We start from the raw sequence: 24,088 nt of genomic DNA on the forward strand, positions 1-24,088 counted from the left end.
TTTTACACATATATAGTCTTAATGACTATATTATGTGTATTTTTTGCCAATGTAAGGTAATCATATTGCAGCCCTGTTGCCAGCAGGACTCCCTGAAAATAAAAAACCTAACAAAATTCTTTTTTCACAGAAAACTCAGGCGAGCTCTCTGCAGTGTACCCTTCTCCTCTGGGCACAGAATCTAACTGAGGTCTGGAGGAGGGGCATAGAGGGAGGAGCCAGTGCACACCCATAGGAAAAGTTTTTAGGTGCCCATGTCTCCTGCAGAGCCCGTCTATACCCCCATGGTCCTTACGGAGTCCCCAGCATCCTGTAGGACGTAAGAGAAAAAACGGACTATGTCCTACAAGATCCTATGGACGTCATACACTTTTATAATAGAGTCCTGAATGACTGGGGGGGGGGGGGGGGGGGGGGGGTGTCAGGAAATTGGGAGGGCAGGGCCAGAGTTGCAGAAACCTGAAGAAGTGGACAGATGACAAACTAAACGCCTGTAGGAGTTGAGTAATAGATTCGAGAACCCCATTAATTTGTATGTGGGCGCGATGTGCCGCCCCCACCAGAGAAGACAGATACTTTATCTGTCAGTAAAATAGCAGAGGTGAGAACAACTAGTGAATTACGGAAAATGTACAAAAGTTTAGCAAGTACCACCCTCTTAGATACATAAAAAATTGACGGCAGATAAGAACCACTTGGCCCATCTAATTTGCCCTTCGATATATTAATGATATTTATTAATCTCATATCCAAGAGATAACTGTAGATAGATCCTATAGACTGTAAGCTTGCGAGCAGGGCCTTCCTACCTCTATGTCTGTCTGTTATGGGTGGTCTTCGGTTTGCCGGCGGTCGGGCTCCCGGCGCTCAGTATACCGGCGCCGGGAGCCCGACAGCCGGAATACCGACAATTATTTTCCCTCGTGGGGGTCCACGACCCCCATAGAGGGAGAATAAAATAGTGTGGCGCGCCACCGTGCCCGTAGCGTGGCGAGCGCAGCGAGCCCGCAAGGGGCTCATTTGCGCTCGCCAAGCTGTCGGTAAGCCGGCGGTCGGGCTCCCGGCGCCGGGATGCTGGTCGCCGGGAGCCCGACCGCCGGCCAGCCGTGGTGAACCCGTCTGTTATTACCCAGTTTTGTTTTATCACCGTTTCCAATTTTAAAGCGCAACAGAATTTGCTGCGCTATATAAGAAACTGTTAATAAATACTGAATAAATAAGTAAATAAATATGAGATGGGGATGTGGTCGGCGTCCCAGCAGCCTGCATGCCGATGGTCATGTGACAGACGCCGGAATCCTGACACCAGAACACCGACCACTGGAATGCTGAAGGTGAGTATCAGGGGTTAGGGCTAGGCACTAGGGGGGTTGTTAGCCATAGCTGCCACCCCCCACAGATTAGCCCTACATGCCACCGCTCAAGGGTTAGGGTAGGGGGCAGGAGAGGGGTAAAATACTTACCCCTGTCTGGTGTTGGGATGCAGTTGACGGTCATGTGATTGCTGGCAGCCCAACCCGTAGATAGATATGGGATAGAAGATAGAAATGACGATACAAGGTAGGGAGATAGATACGGAGGTGACAGTCTAAGTGTGATGGTTTCTTCCGGCCACTCTTAGGAAACAGCAGACTGTCCCATAGCGGCAGATGTATTAACCTGGAGAAGGCATAAGGAAGTGATAAACCAGTGATATGTGCAAGGTGATAAATGCATCAGCCAATCAACTCCAATAAGCAAATTGACAATTAGGAGCAGACTGGCTGGTTCGTTTATGACCTTGAACTTATCACTGGTTTATCACTTCCTTATGCCTTCTCCAGGTTAATACATCTGCCCCATAGTTAGCCACTGAATGTTGTGTTTGTCATTAGAAAGCATGTGAACCACTGTGCAATTTCCTATAGGGTCAGTTTTACCAACACGAGATTTTGGGGTAAATGTATGAAGCAGTGATAAGGGTGGAGAAGTGAGTCAGTAGAGAAGTTGCCCAGGGCAACCAATCAGCTGCTCTGTATAATTTTATAGTATGCAAATTATACATGTTACTTCAATGCTGATTGGTTGCCATGGGCAACTTCTCCACTGACTCACTTCTCCACCCTTATCACTGCTTCATATATTTACCCCTATATGAGAAAAATAAGAATTTACTCACCGGTAATTCTATTTCTCGTAGTCCGTAGTGGATGCTGGGGACTCCGTAAGGACCATGGGGAATAGACAGGCTCCGCAGGAGACATGGGCACTTTAAGAAAGAATTTAGATTCTGGTGTGCTCTGGCTCCTCCCTCTATGCCCCTCCTCCAGACCTCAGTTAGGGAAACTGTGCCCGGAAGAGCTGACATTACCAGGAAAGGATTTGGAATCCAGGGTAAGACTCATACCAGCCACACTGTACAACTCGTGATAACCATACCCAGTTAACAGTATGAACAACTACTGAGCCTCAGTAACAGATGGCTCATAACAATAACCTTTTAGTTAAGCAATAACTATATACATGTATTGCAGAGAGTCCACACTTGGGACAGGCGCCCAGCATCCACTACGGACTACGAGAAATAGAATTACCGGTGAGTAAATTCTTATTTTCTCTGACGTCCTAGTGGATGCTGGGAACTCCGTAAGGACCATGGGGATTATACCAAAGCTCCCAAACGGGCGGGAGAGTGCGGATGACTCTGCAGCACCGAATGAGCAAAGGCAAGGTCCTCCTCAGCCAGGATATCAAACTTGTAGAACTTAGCAAATGTGTTTGAACCCGACCAAGTAGCAGCTCGGCAAAGCTGTAAAGCCGAGACCCCCTCGGGCAGCCGCCCAAGAAGTACCCACCTTCCTTGCGGAATGGGCTTTTACGGATTTAAGATGCGGCAATCCTGCCGCAGAATGAGCTTACTGAATCGTGCTACAGATCCAGCGCGCAATAGTTTGCTTTGAAGCAGGAGCACCCAGCTTGTTGGGCGCATGCAGGATAAACAGCGAGTCAGTTTTCCTGACTCCAGCCGTCCTGGCTATATATATTTTCAAAGCCCTGACTACATCTAGTAACTTGGAGTCCTCCAAGTCCCTAGTAGCCGCAGGCACCTCAATAGGTTGGTTCAAATGAAACGCTGATACCACCTTAGGGAGAAATTGGGGACGAGTCCTCAATTCTGCCCTGTCCATATGGAAGATCAGATAAGGGCTTTTACACGACAAAGCCGCCAATTCTGACACACGCCTAGCCGAAGCTAAGGCCAATAGCATGACCACTTTCCACGTGAGATATTTTAGCTCCACGGTCTTAAGTGGCTCAAACCAGTGGGATTTCAGGAAATCCAACACAACGTTAAGATCCCAAGGTGCCACTGGAGGCACAAAAGGGGCTGAATATGCAGCACTCCCTTAACAAACGTCTGAACTTCAGGCAGTGAAGCCAGTTCTTTTTGAAAGAAAATAGATAGGATCCATAAAGGTCCAGATTTCGGCCCTAATTTTAGGCCCATAGTCACTCCTGACTGTAGGAAGTGCAGGAATCGACCCAGCTGGAATTCTTCCGTAGGGGCCTTCCTGGCCTCACACCAAGCAACATATTTTCGCCATATACGGTGATAATGTTGTGCTGTCACGTCTTTCCTAGCCTTTATCAGCGTAGGAATCACTTCATCTGGAATGCCCTTTTCCGTTAGGATCCGGCGTTCAAGCGCCATGCCGTCAAACGCAGCCGCGGTAAGTCTTGGAACAGACAGGGCCCCTGTTGTAACAGGTCCTGTCTGAGAGGCAGAGGCCATGGGTCCTCTAAGATCATTTCTTGTAGTTCTGGGTACCAAGTTCTTCTTGGCCAATCCGGAACGATGAGTATAGTTCTTACTCCTCTCTTTCTTACAATACTCAGTACCTTGGGTATGAGAGGAACAGGAGTGAACACATAAACCGACTGATACACCCACGGTGTCACTAGTGCGTCCACAGCTATCGCCTGAAGGTCCCTTGACCTGGCGCAATATTTTTTTAGCTTTTTGTTGAGACGGGACGCCATCATGTCTACCTGTGGCCGTTCCCAACGATTTACAATCAGCGTGAAGACTTCTGGATGAAGTCCCCACTCTCCCGGGTGGAGGTCGTGCCTGCTGAGGAAGTCTGCTTCCCAGTTGTCCACTCCCGGAATGAACACTGCTGACAGTGCTAGCACGTGATTCTCCACCCATCGGAGAATCCTTGTGGCTTCTGCCATCGCCATCCTGCTTCTTGTGCCGCCCTGTCGGTTTACATGGGCGACCGCCGTGATGTTGTCTGACTGAATCAGCACCGGTTGGTTTTGAAGCAGGGGTTCTGCTTGACTCAGGGCGTTGTAAATGGCCCTTAGTTCCAGAATATTTATGTGAAGGGAAGTCTCCTGACTTGACCACAGTCCTTGGAAGTTCCTTCCCTGAGTGACTGCCCCCCAACCTCGGAGGCTTGCATCCGTGGTCACCAGGACCCAGTCCTGTATGCCGAATCTGTGGCCCTCGAGAAGATGAGCCTTCTGCAGCCACCACAACAGAGATACCCTGGCCCTCGGGGACAGGGTGACCAGTCGATGCATCTGAAGATGCGTGACAATTCCTGGGCCTTCTCCACCGGGAGAAACACCTTCTTCTGTTCTGTGTCCAGAATCATGCCCAAGAACAGCAGACGCGTCGCAGGAATCAGCTGCGACTTTGGGATATTCAGAATCCAGCCGTGCTGTTGCAGCACTTCCCGAGATAGTGCTACGTTGACTAACAACTGCTCCTTGGACCTCGCCTTTATAAGGAGATCGTCCAAGTACGGGATAATTATAACTCCCTTCTTCCGAAGGAGTATCATCATTTCGGCCATTACCTTGCTAAATACCCTCGGTGCCGTGGACAGACCAAACGGCAACGTCTGGAATTGGTAATGACAGTCCTGTACCACAAACCTGAGGTACTCCTGGTGAGGTGGGTAAATGGGGACATGCAGATAAGGGTCCTTGATGTCCAGCAACACCATAAAATCCCCCTCTTCCAGGCTTGCAATAACCGCCCTGAGCGATTCCATTTTGAACTTGAACTTCCTTACATAAGTGTTCAAGGATTTCAAATTTAGAATGGGTCTCACCGAACCGTCTGGTTTCGGCACCACAAACATTGTGGAATAGTAACCCCGTCCCTGTTGAAGGAGAAGAACTTTGATTATCACCTGCTGAAGGTACAGCTTGTGAATAGCCGCCAGCACTACCTCCCTTTCCCTGGGAGCCGCTGGCAAGGCTGATTTGAGGTAACGGCGAGGGGGAGTCGCCTCGAACTCCAGCATGTATCCCTGAGATACCACTTGTAGAACCCAGAGATCCACCTGTGAGCGAACCCACTGGTCGCTGAAGTTCCGGAGACGCGCCCCCACCGCACCTGGCTCCACCTGTGGAGCCCCAGCGTCATGCGGTGGACTTAGTGGAAGCAGGGGAGGATTTTTGTTCCTGGGAACTGGCTGTCTGGTGCAGCTTTTTCCCTCTACCCCTGCCTCTGGGCAGAAAGGATGCGCCTCTGACCTGCTTGCCTTTCTGAGGCCGAAAGGACTGTACTTGATAATACGGTGCTTTCTTAGGCTGTGAGGAAACCTGAGGTAAAAAAGTCGACTTCCCAGCTGTTGCTGTGGATACGAGGTCCGAGAGACCGTCCTCAAACAATTCCTCACCCTTACAAGGCAAAACCTCCATGTGCCTTTTAGAATCAGCATCACCTGTCCACTGCCGAGTCCATAATACTCTCCTGGCAGAAATGGACATTGCATTAATTCTAGATGCCAGCCGGCAAATGTCCCTCTGTGCATCCCTCATATACAAGACAACGTCCTTTATATGCTCTATGGTTAGCAAAATAGCATCCCTGTCGAGGGTATCAATGTTGTCTGACAGGGTATCAGACCATGCTGCTGCAGCACTACACATCCATGCTGAAGCAATAGCAGGTCTCAGTATAGTACCTGAGTGTGTATATACAGACTTCAGGATAGCCTCCTGCTTTCTATCTGCAGGCTCCTTTAGGGCGGCCGTATCCTGAGACAGCAGTGCCACCCTTTTAGATAATCGTGTGAGTGCCTTGTCCACCAAAGGGGATGTTTCCCAGCGTAACCTATCCGTTGGCGGGAAAGGGTACGCCATCAGTCACCTCTTAGAAATCACTAGTTTCTTATCAGGGGAACACCACGCTTCTTCACACAATTCATTTAATTCATCAGATGGGGGAAAAGTCACTGGCTGCTTTTTCTCCCCAAACATAATACCCTTTTTAGTTGTAACCGGGTTAATGTCAGAAATGTGCAACACATTTTTCATTGCTGTAATCATGCATCGGATGGCCCTTGTGGACTGTACATTTGTCTCATCCTCGTCTACACTGGAGTCAGACTCTGTGTCTGCCATCTGAGCTAGCGGGCGTTTTTGAGCCCGATGGCCTCTGAGACGCCTGGGCAGGCGCGGGCTGAGATGCCGGCTGTCCCAAGGCTGTTACGTCATCAAACCTTTTATGTAAAGAGTTGACACTGTCGGTTAATACCTTCCACATATCCATCCACTCCGGTGTCGGCCCCGTAGGGGGCGACATCACACTTACCGGCTCCTGCTCCGCCTCCACGTAGCCCTCCACATCAAACATGTCGACACCGCCGTACCAACACACCGCACACACACAGGGAATGCTCTGACTGAGGACAGGACCCCACAAAGTCCTTTGGGGAGACAGAGAGTATGCCAGCACACACCACAGCGCTATATAACACAGGGATTGTCACTATACTGAGTGATTTTTCCCAATAGCTGCTTATTAAGACCAATTTGCGCCTAAATTTATGTGCCCCCCCCTCTCTTTTTTACCCTTGTTGTACTGGATACTGCAGGGGAGAGCCTGGGGAGCGTCCTTCCAGCGGAGCTGTGAAGAGAAAATGGCGCTGGCTGTGCTGAGGAAGATAGCCCCGCCCCTTCAGTGGCGGGCTTCTCCCGCTTTTTATAATGTTAATGGCGGGGGTTTTTGCACATATACAGTGTTATACACTGTATTATGTGCTATTTGTGCCAAAAGGTAAACTAATTGCTGCCCAGGCCGCCCCCCAACAGTGACCGGAGTGTGTGGTGTGCTATGGGAGCAATGGCGCAAAGCTGCAGTGCTGTGCGCTACCTTAATGAAGACAGGAGTCTTCAGCCGCCGTTTTTCATCTTTATCTTCCATCTTCTGGCTCTGCAAGTGGGACGGTGGCGCGGCTCCGGGAACGGACGATCGAGGTCGGGCCCTGTGTTCGATCCCTCTGGAGCTAATGGTGTCCAGTAGCCTTAGAAGCACAAGCTAGCTGCAAGCAGGTAGGTTTGCTTCTCTCCCCTCAGTCCCTCGTAGCAGTGAGTCTGTTGCCAGCAGATCTCACTGAAAATAAAAAAACCTAACAAATACTTTTTCTAGTGAGCTCAGGAGAGCCCACTAAGTGCATCCAGCTCTGGCCGGGCACAGATTCTAACTGAGGTCTGGAGGAGGAGCATAGAGGGAGGAGCCAGTGCACACCAGATATAGTACCTAATCTTTCTTTTAAGAGTGCCCAGTCTCCTGCGGAGCCCGTCTATTCCCCATGGTCCTTACGGCGTTCCCAGCATCCACTAGGACGTCAAGAGTAAAAAAAAAACTACATAACAAGGATAAGCACAAGATTATGAAGAGGCGCCAATTCAAAGTATCCATCGCATGTATACACCAAATGTCCAATATTCAGCCACACACTCCGTTTCTGTTACATTATTACTTGACTACAACCTGCTGGACTCCATTGCTGTCTAGTGTAGAACCGGGCAGCATCATTAACGTGCTGGAAACAGACCGTGACTACTGGATTACTTTCTGCAGTCAGACTCACCACAGATAGCAGATACCAGATTTGCTGGCATTCCTTGAATAAGAATGTGGAATGGTTTGTCATATCTGTGCTGCCACAATGCGAGCCAACCTCAGGAGGAACCATCGTACTGCTATTCAGAACAGAGTCTCGAAGACCTATCGATAGACATTCACTCATCTGGCGATTTATAACTAAAAGGAGGCACAGCAAAATGGCTGGAAAAAACATTACCCACCTCATTACTGAGAGCACAAAGGATTTGCTATCTTCTGCCGATCTATCAGCCTTCACTCAGGCCTCACAAGATGCTCCTTCCAAGGACCCTGGTAACGACCAGCAAGTGTGCTCAACTGCAAAATGCAAGGCGGTGCAGGCATCCACCAGCGAGCTGCTCCATTGTCTTACGGCGTTTACCTGCCATAGGTGTAAGCAGTTCAGGCATCTCTCACCAACAAATATTGCTTTATGGATGACGGCTGTAGACAGCTCTCTTGATGAATACTGGCAGATAGTCTGTTTCATCGCTAAGCCAATGTAATGTTTCTCTACATGCTGTGAGCTCAAAGGATGATTTTTGGAACCATTGCCTCTATGTTATAAACCTAATGAGTGCAACGTTGCTCCACTACCATGCTGACCACCAGTATTTCAACCAGGTCTTTGAGGATCTTAAAGCTGACTGTGGACAGCAGGACATAGACTCAGCTTAAAATCGTATTGGACAGGCCCCGTTACCTGACCCTGCGGTGCGATCTTAAAAGTGGATCAGTGAAACTGCCTCCAATCAGAGGTGGTAGTGGCTAATACAGCAACCAGCAACTGTTGTGAGGGTTGATGAAAATTCTGTTGCCAAGCAACAGCTCTGGCTTGAGAACCATAAATAAGCTCAAATTCAGACTTGGGAACCAGAGACAAAGAAACCCTACTTCAGGCTTGGGAACTTGTAGCAAAGAAACCCACAACACCAGTGGCTGTTACTGCAGGGCTATTGGGCATGGCCCCTTGGCGATGGGGTCATTAGTTCTTTAAGAATTGGTAGTGGCACAGCCACCATGGTCCAATGCAATATTTTTGGTTAAGCTAGAACAGTCTAAATGTGCCATCAGACTTGCCATGGCAGACTTTTTTTGAACAAGTTTCAGCTTAATTGCAAAAAGAGGATTTTTGGTCACTTACCGTTGAATCCATTTCTCTGAAGCAGGCTGTGGGATACCGGACTATGGGATTGCAAGATAGGCTGGAGTTTGGCACTCAAACTACTGTAATTTTAAGGATATGCTAATTGACCCCCACAGGGAAATTTAATTGTTCCCGATGCGGCAGTTACGAAAACAAAATCCCTGATAGCCAGCCCTATCAGTCCTGTTTTTCCATGAAAACGTAACACTTTACGGCCAAAAAATAAAAAAAGTATGGTTGGATAGGGAGGCAATAAAAAATTGTTAAAAGTTAAATACATTTCAGGACCAATTATATATGCCTTTTAGTCTTCATTATAGGTAACCTTTACTTTTACTAATTGCAAAAACAGCCACAAGCAGATTTGACCCACGTAAAGCTGCAAAAAAATAAATCGGTTTTAATTTAATATTTATTTTTCCCCATGTTATAGATTCTTTGATGTTTGTTGTAATAGCTAGAAAGAAAATGACAAAACACAGAGAATGACCAATTTATTCCAAATTAGTTTAAAAATTACCTTTAAAATTTAATGACATAAAAATCATGGAAACAAAAAATAAATTTCAATGAAACCTAAGAAGCCCTGTTTTCTAGAAGCTGTAAATGTAACGTGAAGGAACTGCTAGAAAGATTGTTCCCATCCACATTTCCCTTCAACTGGTATATTAAATAAAAAATCCGGGAACGTGAAAGCCTGTCGTTAACCATCTGCATAGTAAGACTGGGAAGGAGCAGCGTTATAATTTTTAGATCAGAGAAAGATAACCATTTTTCGAGTGAAGTCATCTACGGTGCCTGTTATAGCTATAGAGCTGGTAACGATTACTAGAACGGAACTACTTTAAAATGGCGAAATGCATTTAAAAAAATTTGGGGTGTTCACTAACAACTTTTTGCAACAGGTTACTGGCCTTTAATGTAAGAAAAATATTTGTGCAGGCCTTCATTATATCCATTTCTATGCTCCATTGGTAAGAATAAATCAATTTTAGAGTGGATGGGATTACACATTACAGCAAGCAAAAAAGCACCAACCACAGAAACAAAATATTGTCATCGCTATCACTACTTAAAAGCGTAACACTATGTGCGATTTAGGAACACTTTTTGTAAACTATCACCTTACTAGATTATATATATATATATATATATATATATATATATATATATATTCTTAACAGCAAATATTTTACTTTAAGAAATGGCCTTACCCTGTGCACTCACGGCATTGCTCTAACGATCTAATAAATGATATTGAGTCACTGGAAACAGAATTGGCACTGGCTAATAGGCATTTGTAGTCACTGTGCCTCCAACAGACGCATAGGTGCCATGATGATGACCGCAGAGGAGGGGTGTAAGACACAAGCAAATAGAAAAACAAAACGAAAAAACACTAACAAGTTCTTTTTATATATAGATACAATACTCTATATTTAGAAATGATCACATACATGTTTGTAACGTCATTTTGTTTCATTTGTTCCTGGGAATGAATTATAAGAAGGGAGTTAGGACCTCTACCCATTTTACAGTATAACCTACGGAGTTGCACCATAAATATTCCCAAAATTATACATAGAAAAACAATGTTGTATAGAACTGGATTGGCAAATTCCCAGCTTAGTTGGTAGCGAAATAAAGAGATACTTGTATGGTACTGCAGAGGGAAGGGGCCAGGGCAGTGTGTGGTTGCAGCATGGGGTGCAAAGTTTCCCACCCTAAGGATGCAGTGCTACAAGATTATTGGAGAGTTCTGTATAGTACTAAAGCCAAACCACCCGGTGAGCAGAAGAAAAAGCCAGCATCCATAAAGCAGCATACTATGTGTGGAAATGCCTACTGTGTTTTGTTTAGCCAAATGTCTACTAGGAATTGGCAATGGGCCAGATTAGCTCTGTAGCTATAGCTTTGCAGTTGTAAAGAAATGGGCAAATGAAAGAAATTTAGCCACATTAACATACGCTGAACAAAGTTGCCCTCACCCACCTCTCGGGAAACTAGGACAAAAAGAGAAACCCCAAAACTGGACCTTTTAGGTCAAGAGGGCACAGACGGGCCTTTCCAAGTCACGTAGCTCAATGAGTTCAAAGATTGGCAATAAAGGGGGAAAAAAGGAAAGCTTTAGAGAAGCAGAGGGAGCTGGCAGGGAAGTTTATCGGACAGTCACACCAAGCTTCTCCAACACACGCACGCCCTTCTCCTGGTACTCCTGTCGGGTCATCCAGAAATTGTCTTTGTCTTTCATAATGTCTGCTAACACTGCGCCCCCAAGGAATACCATGTGCTTACGACGGGGAGGATCTTCAATGCGAATCTTAAATTTCTGTAATAAGAGGAAAGTAACATTATGCATCTATGCTTAGAAACCCATTTCATTTCTCACACTCCTCTTTTTAAAACATCTACTATGGTTGCAAGACAAGATGGAAATGAAAGCAGCAATCCCACATAGCAGGGTTTTGTATTTGTACATTTTATGCATGCATCACCTTAAACACTCTCTGGAAGTCAAAAAGTATGGCTTACGACCACAGATGCCGGCTCACATAACGCTCAGCATGTCTTATGACAGCAGAAGGCGGAGAGGACATAAAAAGCCACTCTGCTCATATCACGTGACTGTGGTTGCCGTGGTAATTCAAGAACAGTGAATTCTGTGTCTTTTGAGCAGTTTCAATCACCGAAATCAGGATTTTAATTTTTTTAACTACAAAGTACAACTTGTGGAAATAAAAAGTACATGGTTTTCACTTCCTATATAAATGTACTCTGTTAGCTTAAGAAACCCTAATCATTGAAAACTGTCCTTTATCGAGGGCTTTAGAATGAATTTTAAGATACAAATATTGTAAAAAATAGTTTTCTAAATATTAAATTGTTAAATATTTAACAGTTTGCACTTTAAAAAAAAAAAAACAAACTCGTTTATATAGTTTTAAAGAAAAAAAAAAAAAACACTAAATGTCTAATTTCAAAAGACACCAACACATTTGTAAACCAAGATGCGCATACCCATATCGTGTAACAAGACACAAATATATATCAAAAGTTATAGTAGGCGGAAAAAGAAAATAATTTGTGAAGAGATTAACGTGCTCCCTCTACTGGCAAAATGTTGAATTTATGAATGTATTTTTCTTAAGGGAAAGAATAAAAACACAAATCAGAATCAATAAACCTACAGGCTGTGCAGAGGCAGGGGACAAACACCCTAACAACCGCAAATTACTTCCGTAAAAAAGAACAATTTATGGTTTTACTTAAATTGTATAACATTCAAGGAACAATTTCATACCAACCATTCAGAAGAACCAGCTGGGATTGGAATGAAATGCATGCATATCAGAGCACAATAAAAAAATAAAATAAAAAAAATACGCAGAGCTTGCACGTTTAATAGAAACCTAGCATAACCTCCTATAATTACTTACAAGGTCTTCAAATTTCCAATAGCTAGATATTGCTCTACAGCACTGTAAGAAATTCCCAAATCTGTGTCACACAACCTACAGAGATGACCACTGACACAAGAACACACGGACATGTACTCCATTAAGTGTATGGAGAGAAGTAACAATGATTCTTCAGATAAAATGCATCCTTACTGGCGAGTAAGTAAATAGAAAAGAGATGCTGCAATTACCAGGTAGCAGACCCTGCATAGAACCCAACACCACACAGGAGTGCCACAGCATTGGTTTTTGTGTGTTCTAATCGGTCCACAGTCTCCACAGATGTGTCATCCCCTATCACTGGTTTATCATGGGCAGACTTCTGTAACGTCAGTGCGGTGTAGACGCACTGCTTTAAAGAATTACTGTAGGATGCACAAAGCCTTTAAGTGGGTCACCAACTACATTATAAAGTTCATGGTCCACAGAGACCAGGGAAACATGGGACTAAATGGCTGATGCTGGTTACTGGAGCCATCACTGTCGGTCATCACAGAACTACACAGAATCTCCCTCTAGTAACCAGAAACTGTTATACTTCCTCTGGGGGTACTGACTATTTAAGGCCTACATAACATCACATGATAGAAAATAAGGACTAAGAGGATATGTGCACATTTCACGTTCTTACCGATAGCTTCTCGACATCCCCTTTTAGGACTCGTTCTAAGTAGAGCTGCTTAAGTTCTCTTTCCAGGCGAGATGGCAGGCCAGGGTACATGGTGGAACCACCAGACAGCACAATGTGCTTATAGAACTCGGGCCTGTAAACAAAAATTACAAGAATGTAAAACTAAAATGCGAATAGCTGAATTCCCCAGTCTTAAAAAAACATGGGGAAAAAAAAATCCAAACAATGCCTTTTGTATCTTGGACAGGCAAGATCTCGAGACAGGTAATGGTTAAAGATTTTTCACATTTTTGGCATTACTTCTTAAGTATTCTTTGCATTTTACCATAAATACATTGAAGGGGAATTCAATTACATGTGAATGATTTCGCACGGCAGACCGATCTTTCACAAAAATGCTCGCTACCCCATTGGGTAGCAAGCAGTTTTAAACTTATCAGGCCAGACGCGAATGCATGCCGCTGCTAGCGTTTAAATGCAGTGACAACGCAATTCATAGCCTTCACCTGGAATTGAATTACCCCCCAGTCACTTATGTAGTTGCATAATTACATCAGTGCACAGTGGACAGCACGTAGCGCTACAGACTTTTTGTAATGTTTTGTGAATCTAATTTCTTACAGTAAATGTATCAGTGTGACCAGATGCTGCAGTGCTCCCACTGCTAGGGGATGACTGGGGTGCTCCCCGTGCAGAATATGGGGTGCCACAGAGCCCTTTACTGTCCCCCAAAGACAGACTCTCTTAGTCCTCAGGGGTGGCTACAACCAGGCATTAGCCAGATGCAGTTTTTTAGCCAATCAAAATAATAAAACGCTGAACTGTACGATAAAGACATACAATAGCCTATGGTCTTGATTGCCTCTCACAAGCAAAATATTGAGTTTTAACACCAAGGAAACGTTCCATGCCTTCAGCTGCAGAATAACGTCCTCCCCAAAGTAAACGGCTACTCTGCTCCATGCACCAAATAGGTCTTCAACTAATAAAATGTTCAGACAAGTGAATTCTAAGCAGTTTTACACTTGCAAGAGAAGTGCAGAAAAATATAAATACATCCATCTTTACATTTGTGTTTCCAGAAGCAGCGATGTTAGCCTTTCAGTATGACAATTGCCACAGAATCTCACCGAGTATCAATGTCCGCTGCATGGATGGTGTTGAACAGCAACTCAGCAACGCCGACACCTTCTACGTTGATCAGATGAGGCTGGAACAGAGCTTCTGGTGCTTCAAACCGCTCCCCACCTACTTTAATTACTCTGCCGTCTGGAAGCTGTGCAATAAAGAGGAACAACAGAGCATTTACATCACCACCTATTCTTCCTCTGTCTGTGGAGTTACTCCAGGGCTAATTAGCAGTGGTGGTTTATTGTTCCAGCTCGTGTCAGAATTGCGTTCCAATACAATGCTCCTACAATATACCCATTGTATGTGGGGTATATTTACTAAAAAAATTTTTTTATTTTTTATAGCTGATTCTCTATGGCTTTGAGGCTGGATTTCAAAGAGCAATAGACAAAAAAACAAGGCTGACTTTACATGCATTACTATTGCCCTTTTAAATCCAACCTTGAAAAGCTGCCCAGAATCAGCATGGGGTATAGTAAATAGAGTAAATTCACATTGCCACTAGGCTGTGTCTGCGGGGCACCCTGCCTGATTATTTTTGTACTACAATGAGCCTTTCCCTCTCAGAGGTCACACTTTATTTCGTGTGTGCAGAGTGCCCTCTTTGATAATCAGCTCCATGGCCAAAATAGACCCAAGTGACCTGTAGTAAACATACCCCTAGAGTTCTTCAAAGATGATCAGAGTTTCCAACACTGTACCATACAGCCTTGTGTACATTTTATCTTAACGAGAAAAGGCGATTCAGTGGTGGGAATTCAAACGTTCCTACCCGTGGCCGCCACTAGATGGCACCCAACGGAGCAATTACATTTTTGCTCCTTTCGGGCGTGCTGAGCTGCAGGGAGACATATTTCAGCTTGCAGCAACTCCCCCGTGCTGGCGAGCGGAAATATGTGAAAAGTGACCTACTTCGGCATACAAACGTCTTTTTTCATGATCGCGTCCCATTAGTTTAGATGGTTTATCTGCTTTATGTGGCTAAACCAGACACTAATGGGCGCGAAGATTGGCATCAATTAAATAGACGGGAGATCGGGCAGCGATATCAATTTAACTCCCTCCACTAAGTTTGAAGAAGTGACAGTTAGGGCGGAACCCTATTACAGGAGATAATACATTGGGTGCTTCACAGTTGTTTTTTTCTTCTTCTTTTATTACAGGCTATCCAGTCAGGATCGCCTGTAAAAAAAAAAAAACAGCTTTCCTCCCGAAAACACAAAGGTTCATCGAAACGTGTGTTTCATGTGAAACAGCCCCGTTTTCGCTTGAAATGGGGGTCTGTTTCTGGGGATTTGGTTTCGTCTGCCCGAGGCAGGTGAAACGAAATCCCCAATAAGCCGCTGCGACCTGCAGTGTTCCATGCCCACCGCAGCAGGCTGGGACTTCAGTGAAAGCACCACGGCCTGGGAGCCGGGGCAGCGCTATGACCCCTCCCTCTTCTCCCACCAGTGGTCACATGACGGAGGAAGCGGTCTTGGGACCAGGGGTAGGCGGAGGGGCAGCGCTGTACTGGGAACTGCCAGGAACCGGCACCCGGTGCAGCAACAGAAAAACCCAGATAAGCCACAGCTTGTGCCGCCTTATTGGGGCTGATAAGATAGCCCCAGCCAATATTACCTGCAGTAATGTACCGCGGGTAATAGGATATCCCCCACAATCTTATCAAAATTTATACAGTGAAAACTTGTTATATCAGTATATAAAATGCGCACAAGGCTTTAATCACACTGACAAAAATACAGCTGCCTTTATAAAACCATTTCCATCCCAAGTTTTAAATGCAGCTGTTCTCTGAACACATGTACTTAATTGTTTTAGCAATAAGGCGTGAGACACCAAAATGGAGAAACAGGAGAGCAGGTATTGTCAGCAGCAGGATACTCACTGTGTACGATTCCACAAGGACTGTGGTCTCTAATGCCAATTTCTGCTCCTGCTCTATATTGTACCCAACATAGCAGAGCTTCTCCTTAATCATACGAACAGTCTCAAAATCTGCAGAGTGATTGAAAGCATATCCACGCAATAGGAGTAACTAGGGGCGAGAAACACACAATGCTTTCAATAAACTCACATTTATTAATTTTCTTTATAAATAAATAAATAAAAATAAAAAAAGAGTTGACAGAACTGTACATAATATTAAATATGATCAGAAAAAGGTTTCATTCTGTTCTTTTCACCCCAAAAAGCTACGCTCTCAAATAGGTGACCCAGTCACCATTTATAATGACTTTGTGGTACTGGAAACAATTCCCTGTTCCCCAGCTTTTATGAAGTGGCACTGGTGCTTTTCTGATGTATTATTAACAATATTACATTTTACTTAGGTCACTATTAAAAGAGGACTTTGAACAGTTTTCGTATGCAACCTTGAAGGCAATACATGGAAAATAGGTAAATTAAAGTAAGATAACCATCCTCTAAGCCAGTGGTTCTCAAATCCAGCCCTCAAGTAACCCAAACAGGTCATGATTTGAGGATTTCTGTCTGTAGAAACAGGTGGGATAATAACAGAAACCGCAACATATACCAACTCATATGACTTGCAGGTGGTACTTGAGGACTGGAGTCAAGAACCACTGCTGTAAACACTGGAAGAATGTTTTCCTTAAATGACCTATGAGATTCAATTCTATTTTCCCAGTACTTTATATTATTTAGGTTGTTTTGCTGTAACTGTAGAGCACTATCTTGGTATTACTAAAAGTGACTTAAAACAAGCATCTCTCAGGAACAGCTGTTTCCAGGTTATCTGTTTAGATAGATGAGCCAAACACCACTCACTACAAAAGTAATCTTCAAATATTGGAAAGCTGCAACGCTGCATGTTGGCAGGATACCAGACTGACTTCCATTTATGTGGCTCATCTTACTTTAGTAAAGCTCCTATTTATACACAGTTACATGCAATATTACTGCTCTTCTATAATTGCAGGACAAGTACAGATAGGTTACATACGTAATCCCGCAGGGCTAGATGCAGACTGTCAGTATCCAGACAGCGGCATCCCACCCGGAAGAGTGGGATGCCGTGGGAAGTCTAGTTACAGAGGGGCGAGTCCCCTTGCGTGCTTGCTGCATTTGCCACACTGTGGGCTGAGGGCGAGCTGCGCTCTCCACAGGTTCTATTCCCACTCTATGGGGTATATTCAATTAAAGTCTGATCCATTCCGACATGTATTTGTCGGAATGGATCCGACAACCCCTATTCAGTCCCATCTTAATTTAAATTTTTCAAGTCGAATTAAGATGGGACGCAGAAGAGGAGAAAGGGGGCGAGCCGCGGGGAGAGCCGGCGGCCATACAGGGAGATCAGCGCTACAGTAGCGCTGAAGCAGGATGTCACTCAGCCGCCCGACCTCACGGCAGCTTCCACCCGGCTCCAGCAGCGTGTGGAAGCTGCCGTGAGGTCGGGCGGCTGAGCGACATCCAGCTGCAGCGCTACTGTAGCGCTGAACTCCCTGTATGTCCACCGGCTGTCCCCCCGTCTCCCTGCGGCTCCCCCGCCTCTCCTCCTCTGGGTCCGCATCTTAGTCAGACATCTTTTTGATGTCGGACTGAGAAGGTCGAAAAAGGGGGCCAAAACCTGTCGGATTTGGCCCTGTTTTCGACACAAGCACGTGGATCGGCAGCTATTCCGCTGATCCACGTGCTTATCGATAAGTCAAATTTATCGTCTTGCCGAAAAATTTGGGGAAATACTGAATAGATCGAATCAGGATTCGACCTTAAAAAGTCGAAAACTGCAGTCTTTTCGACAGACAGCAGTTTTCGACTTCAATTGAATATACCCCTATGGGTGTCGTGGACACCCATGAGTGAAAATAGCCCCTGTGCTCCGATATTCCAGCTGGCAGGATTCCGGCGTCGGCATCCTGATAGCCGGTAAATTATACGGATCCCATACAGATATTTAACAACAGTATAGAGCAATCCTTTAGAAAACAAGCCTTTAGTACAGGTATAAATACTAACAGTAGGTTGCAGTGGGCATAAAAAACAACTCAGCAAAGTGCTGATATTAAACAACCAGTGCTTAGTTATACTTTAACTAGGTTATGAATATTAAACTCTTAATTGCTTGCACTTTAAACGTAAATGTTCTTAGAATAAGTGTTGGCCAGACATGAGCACATTTTTTGTGCTGCTCCTGGAGTTTGCAGTTTAAAATGTAGCCACAAGATGGTGCTACAGAATCTAATCCTGGGCACGTTATGAGCTTGTCTCTCCTCTGCAATGAAGCAAGTTAATAAGAAACATATCCACAGTATAAATGTATCGCTATAATTATGTATTGTTAGAATTATTTACCTGTATAGCATATGCGTGTATTCTTAGAATTACTTTGTGTGGTGTATATATATTTTAGAGGTGAACTGAATATATCTTTCAGGCCAATGATGGTAGGTCAAGTCTAACAGCAATAGTCTGCTAGGCAGCCGTGCATGATGTGTGTGCTTGGGACCCTACAGTGTATGGGAGAGCTATCACCTTCATCCATGTGGATTGGTTTCTTTGGCTCCTTCTATCACCCGCTCTTGGATCTTTACCTGCAACCTCATTAAAATAAGATTTTACTCACCGGTAAATCTATTTCTCGTAGTCCGTAGTGGATGCTGGGGACTCCGTAAGGACCGTGGGGATTTGCGGCTCCGCAGGAGACTGGGCACAACTAAAGAAAGCTTTAGGACTACCTGGTGTGCACTGGCTCCTCCCACTAAGACCCTCCTCCAGACCACAGTTAGGATACTGTGCCCGGAAGAGCTGACACAATAAGGAAGGATTTTGAATCCCGGGTAAGACTCATACCAGCCACACCAATCACACCGTATAACTCGTGATACTATACCCAGTTAACAGTATGATAACAACTGAGCCTCTCAACAGATGGCTCAACAATAACCCTTTAGTTAGGCAATAGCTATATACAAGTATTGCAGACAATCCGCACTTGGGATGGGCGCCCAGCATCCACTACGGACTACGAGAAATAGATTTACCGGTGAGTAAAATCTTATTTTCTCTAACGTCCTAAGTGGATGCTGGGGACTCCGTAAGGACCATGGGGATTATACCAAAGCTCCCAAACGGGCGGGAGAGTGCGGATGACTGCAGCACCGAATGAGCAAACTCTAGGTCCTCCTCAGCCAGGGTATCAAACTTGTAGACTCTTGCAAGAGAGTGTTTGAACCCGACCAAGTAACAGCTCGGCAAATTTGTAAAGCCGAGACCCCTCGGGCAGCCGCCCAAGAAGAGCCCACTTTCCTCGTGGAATGGGCTTTCACAGATTTAGGGTGCGGCAGTCCAGCCGTAGAATGTGCAAGTTGAATCGTGCTACAGATCCAGCGAGCAATAGTCTGCTTAGAAGCAGGAGCACCCAGCTTGTTGGGTGCATACAGGATAAATAGCGAGTCAGTTTTCCTGACTCCAGCCGTCCTGGAAACATATACTTTTCAGGGCCCTGACTACGTCCAGAAACTTGGAATCCTCCAAGCCCCAAGTAGCCGCAGGCACCACAATTGGTTGGTTCACATGAAAAACTGCTACCACCTTAGGAAGGAATTGGGAACGAGTCCTCAATTCCGCCTTATCCATATAAAATACAGATAAGAGCTTTTGACAAAGCCGCCAATTCTGATACACGCCTGGCCGACGCCAAGGCCCACAGCATGACCACTTTCCACGTGAAGTATTGTAGCTCCACGGATTTAAGTGGCTCAACTCAATGCGACTTCAGGAAATCCAACACTACGTTGAGATCCCACGGTGCCACTGGAGGCACAAACGGGGGCTGACTATGCAGCACTCCCTTAACAAAAGTCCGAACTTCAGGCAGTGAAGCCAGTTCTATTTTGGAAGAAAATCGATAGATCCGAAATCTGAACCTTAATGGAACCCAATTTTAGGCCCATAGTCACCTCTGACTTGTAGGAAGTGCAGAAATCGACCTAGCTGAAATTCCTCCTTTGGGGCCTTACTGGCCTCACAGCACGCAACATATTTCCGCCAAATGCGGTGATAATGGTTTGCGTTCACTTCTTTCCTAGCTTTAAATAGCGTAGGGATAACTTCCTCCGGAATGCCTTTTTCCTTCAGGATCCGGCGTTCAACCGCCATGCCGTCAAACGCAGCCGCGGTACGTCTTGGAACAGACAGGCCCCCTGCTGCAGCAGGTCCTGTCTGAGCGGCAGATGCCATGGGTCCTCTGAGATCATTTCTTGGAGTTCTGGGTACCAAACTCTTCTTGGCCACCCGGAACAATGAGTATAGTTCTTACTCCTCTCATTATTCTCATTACCCTGGGTATGAGAGGCAGAGAAGGGAACACATACACCGACTGGTACACCCACGGTGTTACCAGAGCGTCCACAGCTATCGCCTGAGGGTCCCTTGACCTGGCGCAATATCTTTGTAGCTTTTTGTTGAGGCGGGACGCCATCCTGTCCACCTGTGGCCTTTCCCCACGGTGTACAATCATTTGGAAGACTTCTGGATGAAGTCACCACTCTCCCGGGTGGAGGTCGTGTCTGCTGAGAAAGTCTGCTTCCCAGTTGTCCACTCCGGGAATGAACACTGCTGACAGTGCTAACACATGATTTTCCGCCCATCGGAGAATCCTTGTGGCTTCTGCCATCGCCATCCTGCTTCTTGTGCCGCCCTGTCGGTTTACATGAGCGACCGCCGTGATGTTGTCTGACTGGATCAGCACCGGCCGGTGTTGAAGCAGGGGTCTAGCCTGACTTAGGGCATTGTAAATGGCCCATAGTTCCAGAACATTTATGTGTAGGTAGGTCTCCTGACTTTTCCATAGGCCTTGGAAGTTTCTTCCCTGTGTGACTGCCCCCCAGCCTTGAAGGCTGGCATCGGTGGTCACCAGGACCCAGTCCTGTATGCCGAATCTGCGGCCCCCTAGAAGATGAGCACTCTGCAGTCACCACCACAGCGACACCCTGGCCCTTGGAGACAGGGTTATCCGCCGATGCATCTGAGTATGCTACCCGGACCACTTGTCCAACAGATCCCACTGGAAGATCCTTGCATGGGACTTGGCGAATGGAAATTCTTCGTAAGAAGCTACCATCTTTCCCAAGGCTCGCGTGCATTGATGCACCGATACCTGTATTTGTATTAGGAGGTCTCCGTCTAGAGACGCAAACTCCTTGGACTTCTCCTCCGGGAGAAACCCTTTTTATCCTGTTCTGTGTCCAGAACCATACCCAGGAACAGTAGACGCGTCGTAGGAACCAGCTGCGACTTTGGAATATTCAGAATCCAGCCGTGCTGTTGTAGCACTTCCCGAGATAGTGCTACTCCGACGAACAACTGCTCCCTGGACCTCGCCTTTATAAGGAGATCGTCCAAGTACGGGATAAGTACTTCGGCCATTACCTTGGTAAATACCCTCGGTGCCGGGGACAGACCAACGGCAACGTCTGGAATTGGTAATGACAATCCTGTACCACAATTTTGAGGTACACCTGGTGAAGAGGGTAAATAGGGACATGCAGGTAAGTATCCTTGATGTCCAGTGATACCCTGAAATTTCCCAAGCTTGCAATAATCGCCATGAGCGATTCCATTTTGAACTTGAACCTTCGTATATAAGTGTTCAAGGATTTCAATTTTAGAATGGGTCTCACCGAACCGTCTGGTTTCGGTACCGCAACATTTTGGAATAGTAACCCCGGCCTTGTTGAAGGAGGGGTACCTTGATTTCACCTGCTGGAAGTACAGCTTGTGAATTGCCGCCAGTACTACCTTTCTCCGAGGGCAGCGGCAAGGCTGATGTGAGGCAACGGCGAGGGGGAGTCGTCTCGAACTCCAGCCTGTATCCCTGTGATACTACTTGCAGAACCTAGGGATCCACCTGTGGGCAAGCCCCCTGGTCCTTGCAGTTCCCGAGACGCGCCCCCACCGCACCTGTCTCCACCTGTGTAGCCCCAGCGTCATGCGGTGGACTCAGAGGAAGCGAGGGAAGATATTTGATCCTGGGAACTGGCTGACTGGTGCAGCTTTTTCCTTCTTCCCTTGTCTCTGTGCAGAAAGGAAGCGCCTTTGACCCGCTTGCTTTTCTGAAGCCGAAAGGACTGTACCTGAAAATACGGTGCTTTCTTAGGCTTTTGTGAGGAAACCTGAGGTAAAAAATTTTCTTCCCAGCTGTTGCTGTGGATACGAGGTCCCAGAGACCATCCCCAAACAATTCCTCACCCTTATAAGGCAGAATCTCCATGTGCCTTTTAAATGCAGCATCACCTGTCCACTGCCGGGTTTCTAATACCCTCCTGGCAGAATGGACATTGCATTAATTCTGGATGCCAGCCGGCAAATATCCCTCTGTGCATCCTTTATATATAAGACAACGTCTTAAATATGCTCAATGTTAGCAAAATATTATCCCTGTCTTAGCGTATTAATATTATCTGACAGGGTATCAGACCACGCTGCAGCAGCACTATTTATGCTGAGGCAATTTGCAGGTTTCAGTATATAACCTGAGTGTGTAAATACAGACTTCAGGATCGCCTCCTGCTTTTTATCAGCAGGTTTCTTCAAGGTGGCCGTATCCTAAGACGGCAGTGCCACCTTTTGACAAACGTGTGAGCGCCTTATCCACCCTAAGGGATATCTCCCAACTTGACCTATCCTCTGGCGGGAAAGGGTACGCCATCAGTAACTTTTTAGAAATTACCAGTTTCTTATCGGGGGAAACCACGCTTCTTTACACACTTCATTCATTCATCTGATGGGGGAACAAAACACTGGCTGCTTTTTCTCCCCAAAAATAAAACCCCTTTTATGTGGTACTTGGGTTCATGTCAGAAAATGCGTAACACATTTTTCATTGCCGAGATCATGTAACGGATGTTCCTAGTGGATTGTGTATATGTCTCAACCTCGTCGACACTGGAGTCAGACTCCGTGTCGTCATCTGTGTCTGCCATCTGAGGTAACGGGCGTTGTTTGAGCCCCTGATGGCCTTTGAGACGCCTGGGCAGGCGCGGGCTGAGAAGCCGGCTGTCCCACAGCTGTTACGTCATCCAGCTATTTATGTAAGGAGTTGACACTGTCGGTTAATACCTTCCACCTATCCATCCACTCTGGTGTCGGCCCCATAGGGGGCGACATCCCATTTATCGGCCTCTGCTCCGCCTCCACGTAACCTTCCTCATCCAACATGTCGACACAGCCGTACCGACACACCGCACACACACAGGGAATGCTCTGACTGAGGACAGGACCCCACAAAGTCCTTTGGGGAGACCGAGAGAGAGTACGCCAGCACACACCAGAGCGCTATATAATGCAGGGATTAACACTATAACTGAGTGATTTTTCCCCAAATAGCTGCTTGTATACATATATTGCGCCTAAATTTAGTGCCCCCCCTCTCTTTTTAACCCTTTGAGCCTGAAAACTACAGGGGAGAGCCTGGGGAGCTGTCTTCCAGCTGCACTGTGAAGAGAAAATGGCGCCAGTGTGCTGAGGGAGAAGCCCCGCTCCCTTTTCGGCAGACTTTCTCCCGCTTTTTCTGTAATACTGGCAGGGGTAATTTTACATCTATATAGCCTCTAGGACTATATATGATGTATATTTGCCAGCCAAGGTGTTATTAATTGCCCTCAGAGCGCCCCCCCCCCCAGCGCCCTGCACCCATCAGTGACCGAAGTGTGAGGTGTACATGAGGAGCAATGGCGCACAGCTGCAGTGCTTTGCGCTACCTTGGTGAAGACCGAAGTCTTCTGCCGCCGATTTTCCGGACCTCTTCGTGCTTCTGGCTCTGTAAGGGGGACGGCGGCGCGGCTCCGGGAACGAACACCAAGGTCGGG

General features: G+C 46.1%; 1 protein-coding gene and 1 long non-coding RNA gene across 4 annotated transcripts in view; one reads left to right on the forward strand and one right to left on the reverse strand.

Annotated features, from left to right (window-relative positions):
• LOC134910421 (uncharacterized) overlaps positions 1-24,088 on the forward strand; it is a 42,285-nt gene that overhangs the window by 15,206 nt on the left and 2,991 nt on the right. The window contains exon 2 of the long non-coding RNA XR_010176193.1: positions 16,589-16,655. This is a non-coding gene — a long non-coding RNA (uncharacterized LOC134910421). The remainder of the gene's footprint in view (positions 1-16,588; positions 16,656-24,088) is intronic.
• ACTR2 (actin related protein 2) overlaps positions 9,517-24,088 on the reverse strand; it is a 143,917-nt gene continuing 129,345 nt past the window's right edge. For all 3 annotated transcript variants that reach the window (XM_063918416.1, XM_063918415.1, XM_063918418.1), the window contains 4 exons: positions 16,144-16,293; positions 14,255-14,400; positions 13,125-13,257; positions 9,517-11,364 (listed from right to left, as the gene is read on the reverse strand). In XM_063918416.1, coding sequence (XP_063774486.1) covers positions 11,194-11,364; positions 13,125-13,257; positions 14,255-14,400; positions 16,144-16,293 — 600 coding nt within the window. In that variant the 3' untranslated portion in view covers positions 9,517-11,193. The remainder of the gene's footprint in view (positions 11,365-13,124; positions 13,258-14,254; positions 14,401-16,143; positions 16,294-24,088) is intronic.

This window comes from Pseudophryne corroboree, chromosome 4 (genome assembly GCF_028390025.1).
Source record: "Pseudophryne corroboree isolate aPseCor3 chromosome 4, aPseCor3.hap2, whole genome shotgun sequence".
Lineage (NCBI taxonomy): Eukaryota > Metazoa > Chordata > Amphibia > Anura > Myobatrachidae > Pseudophryne > Pseudophryne corroboree.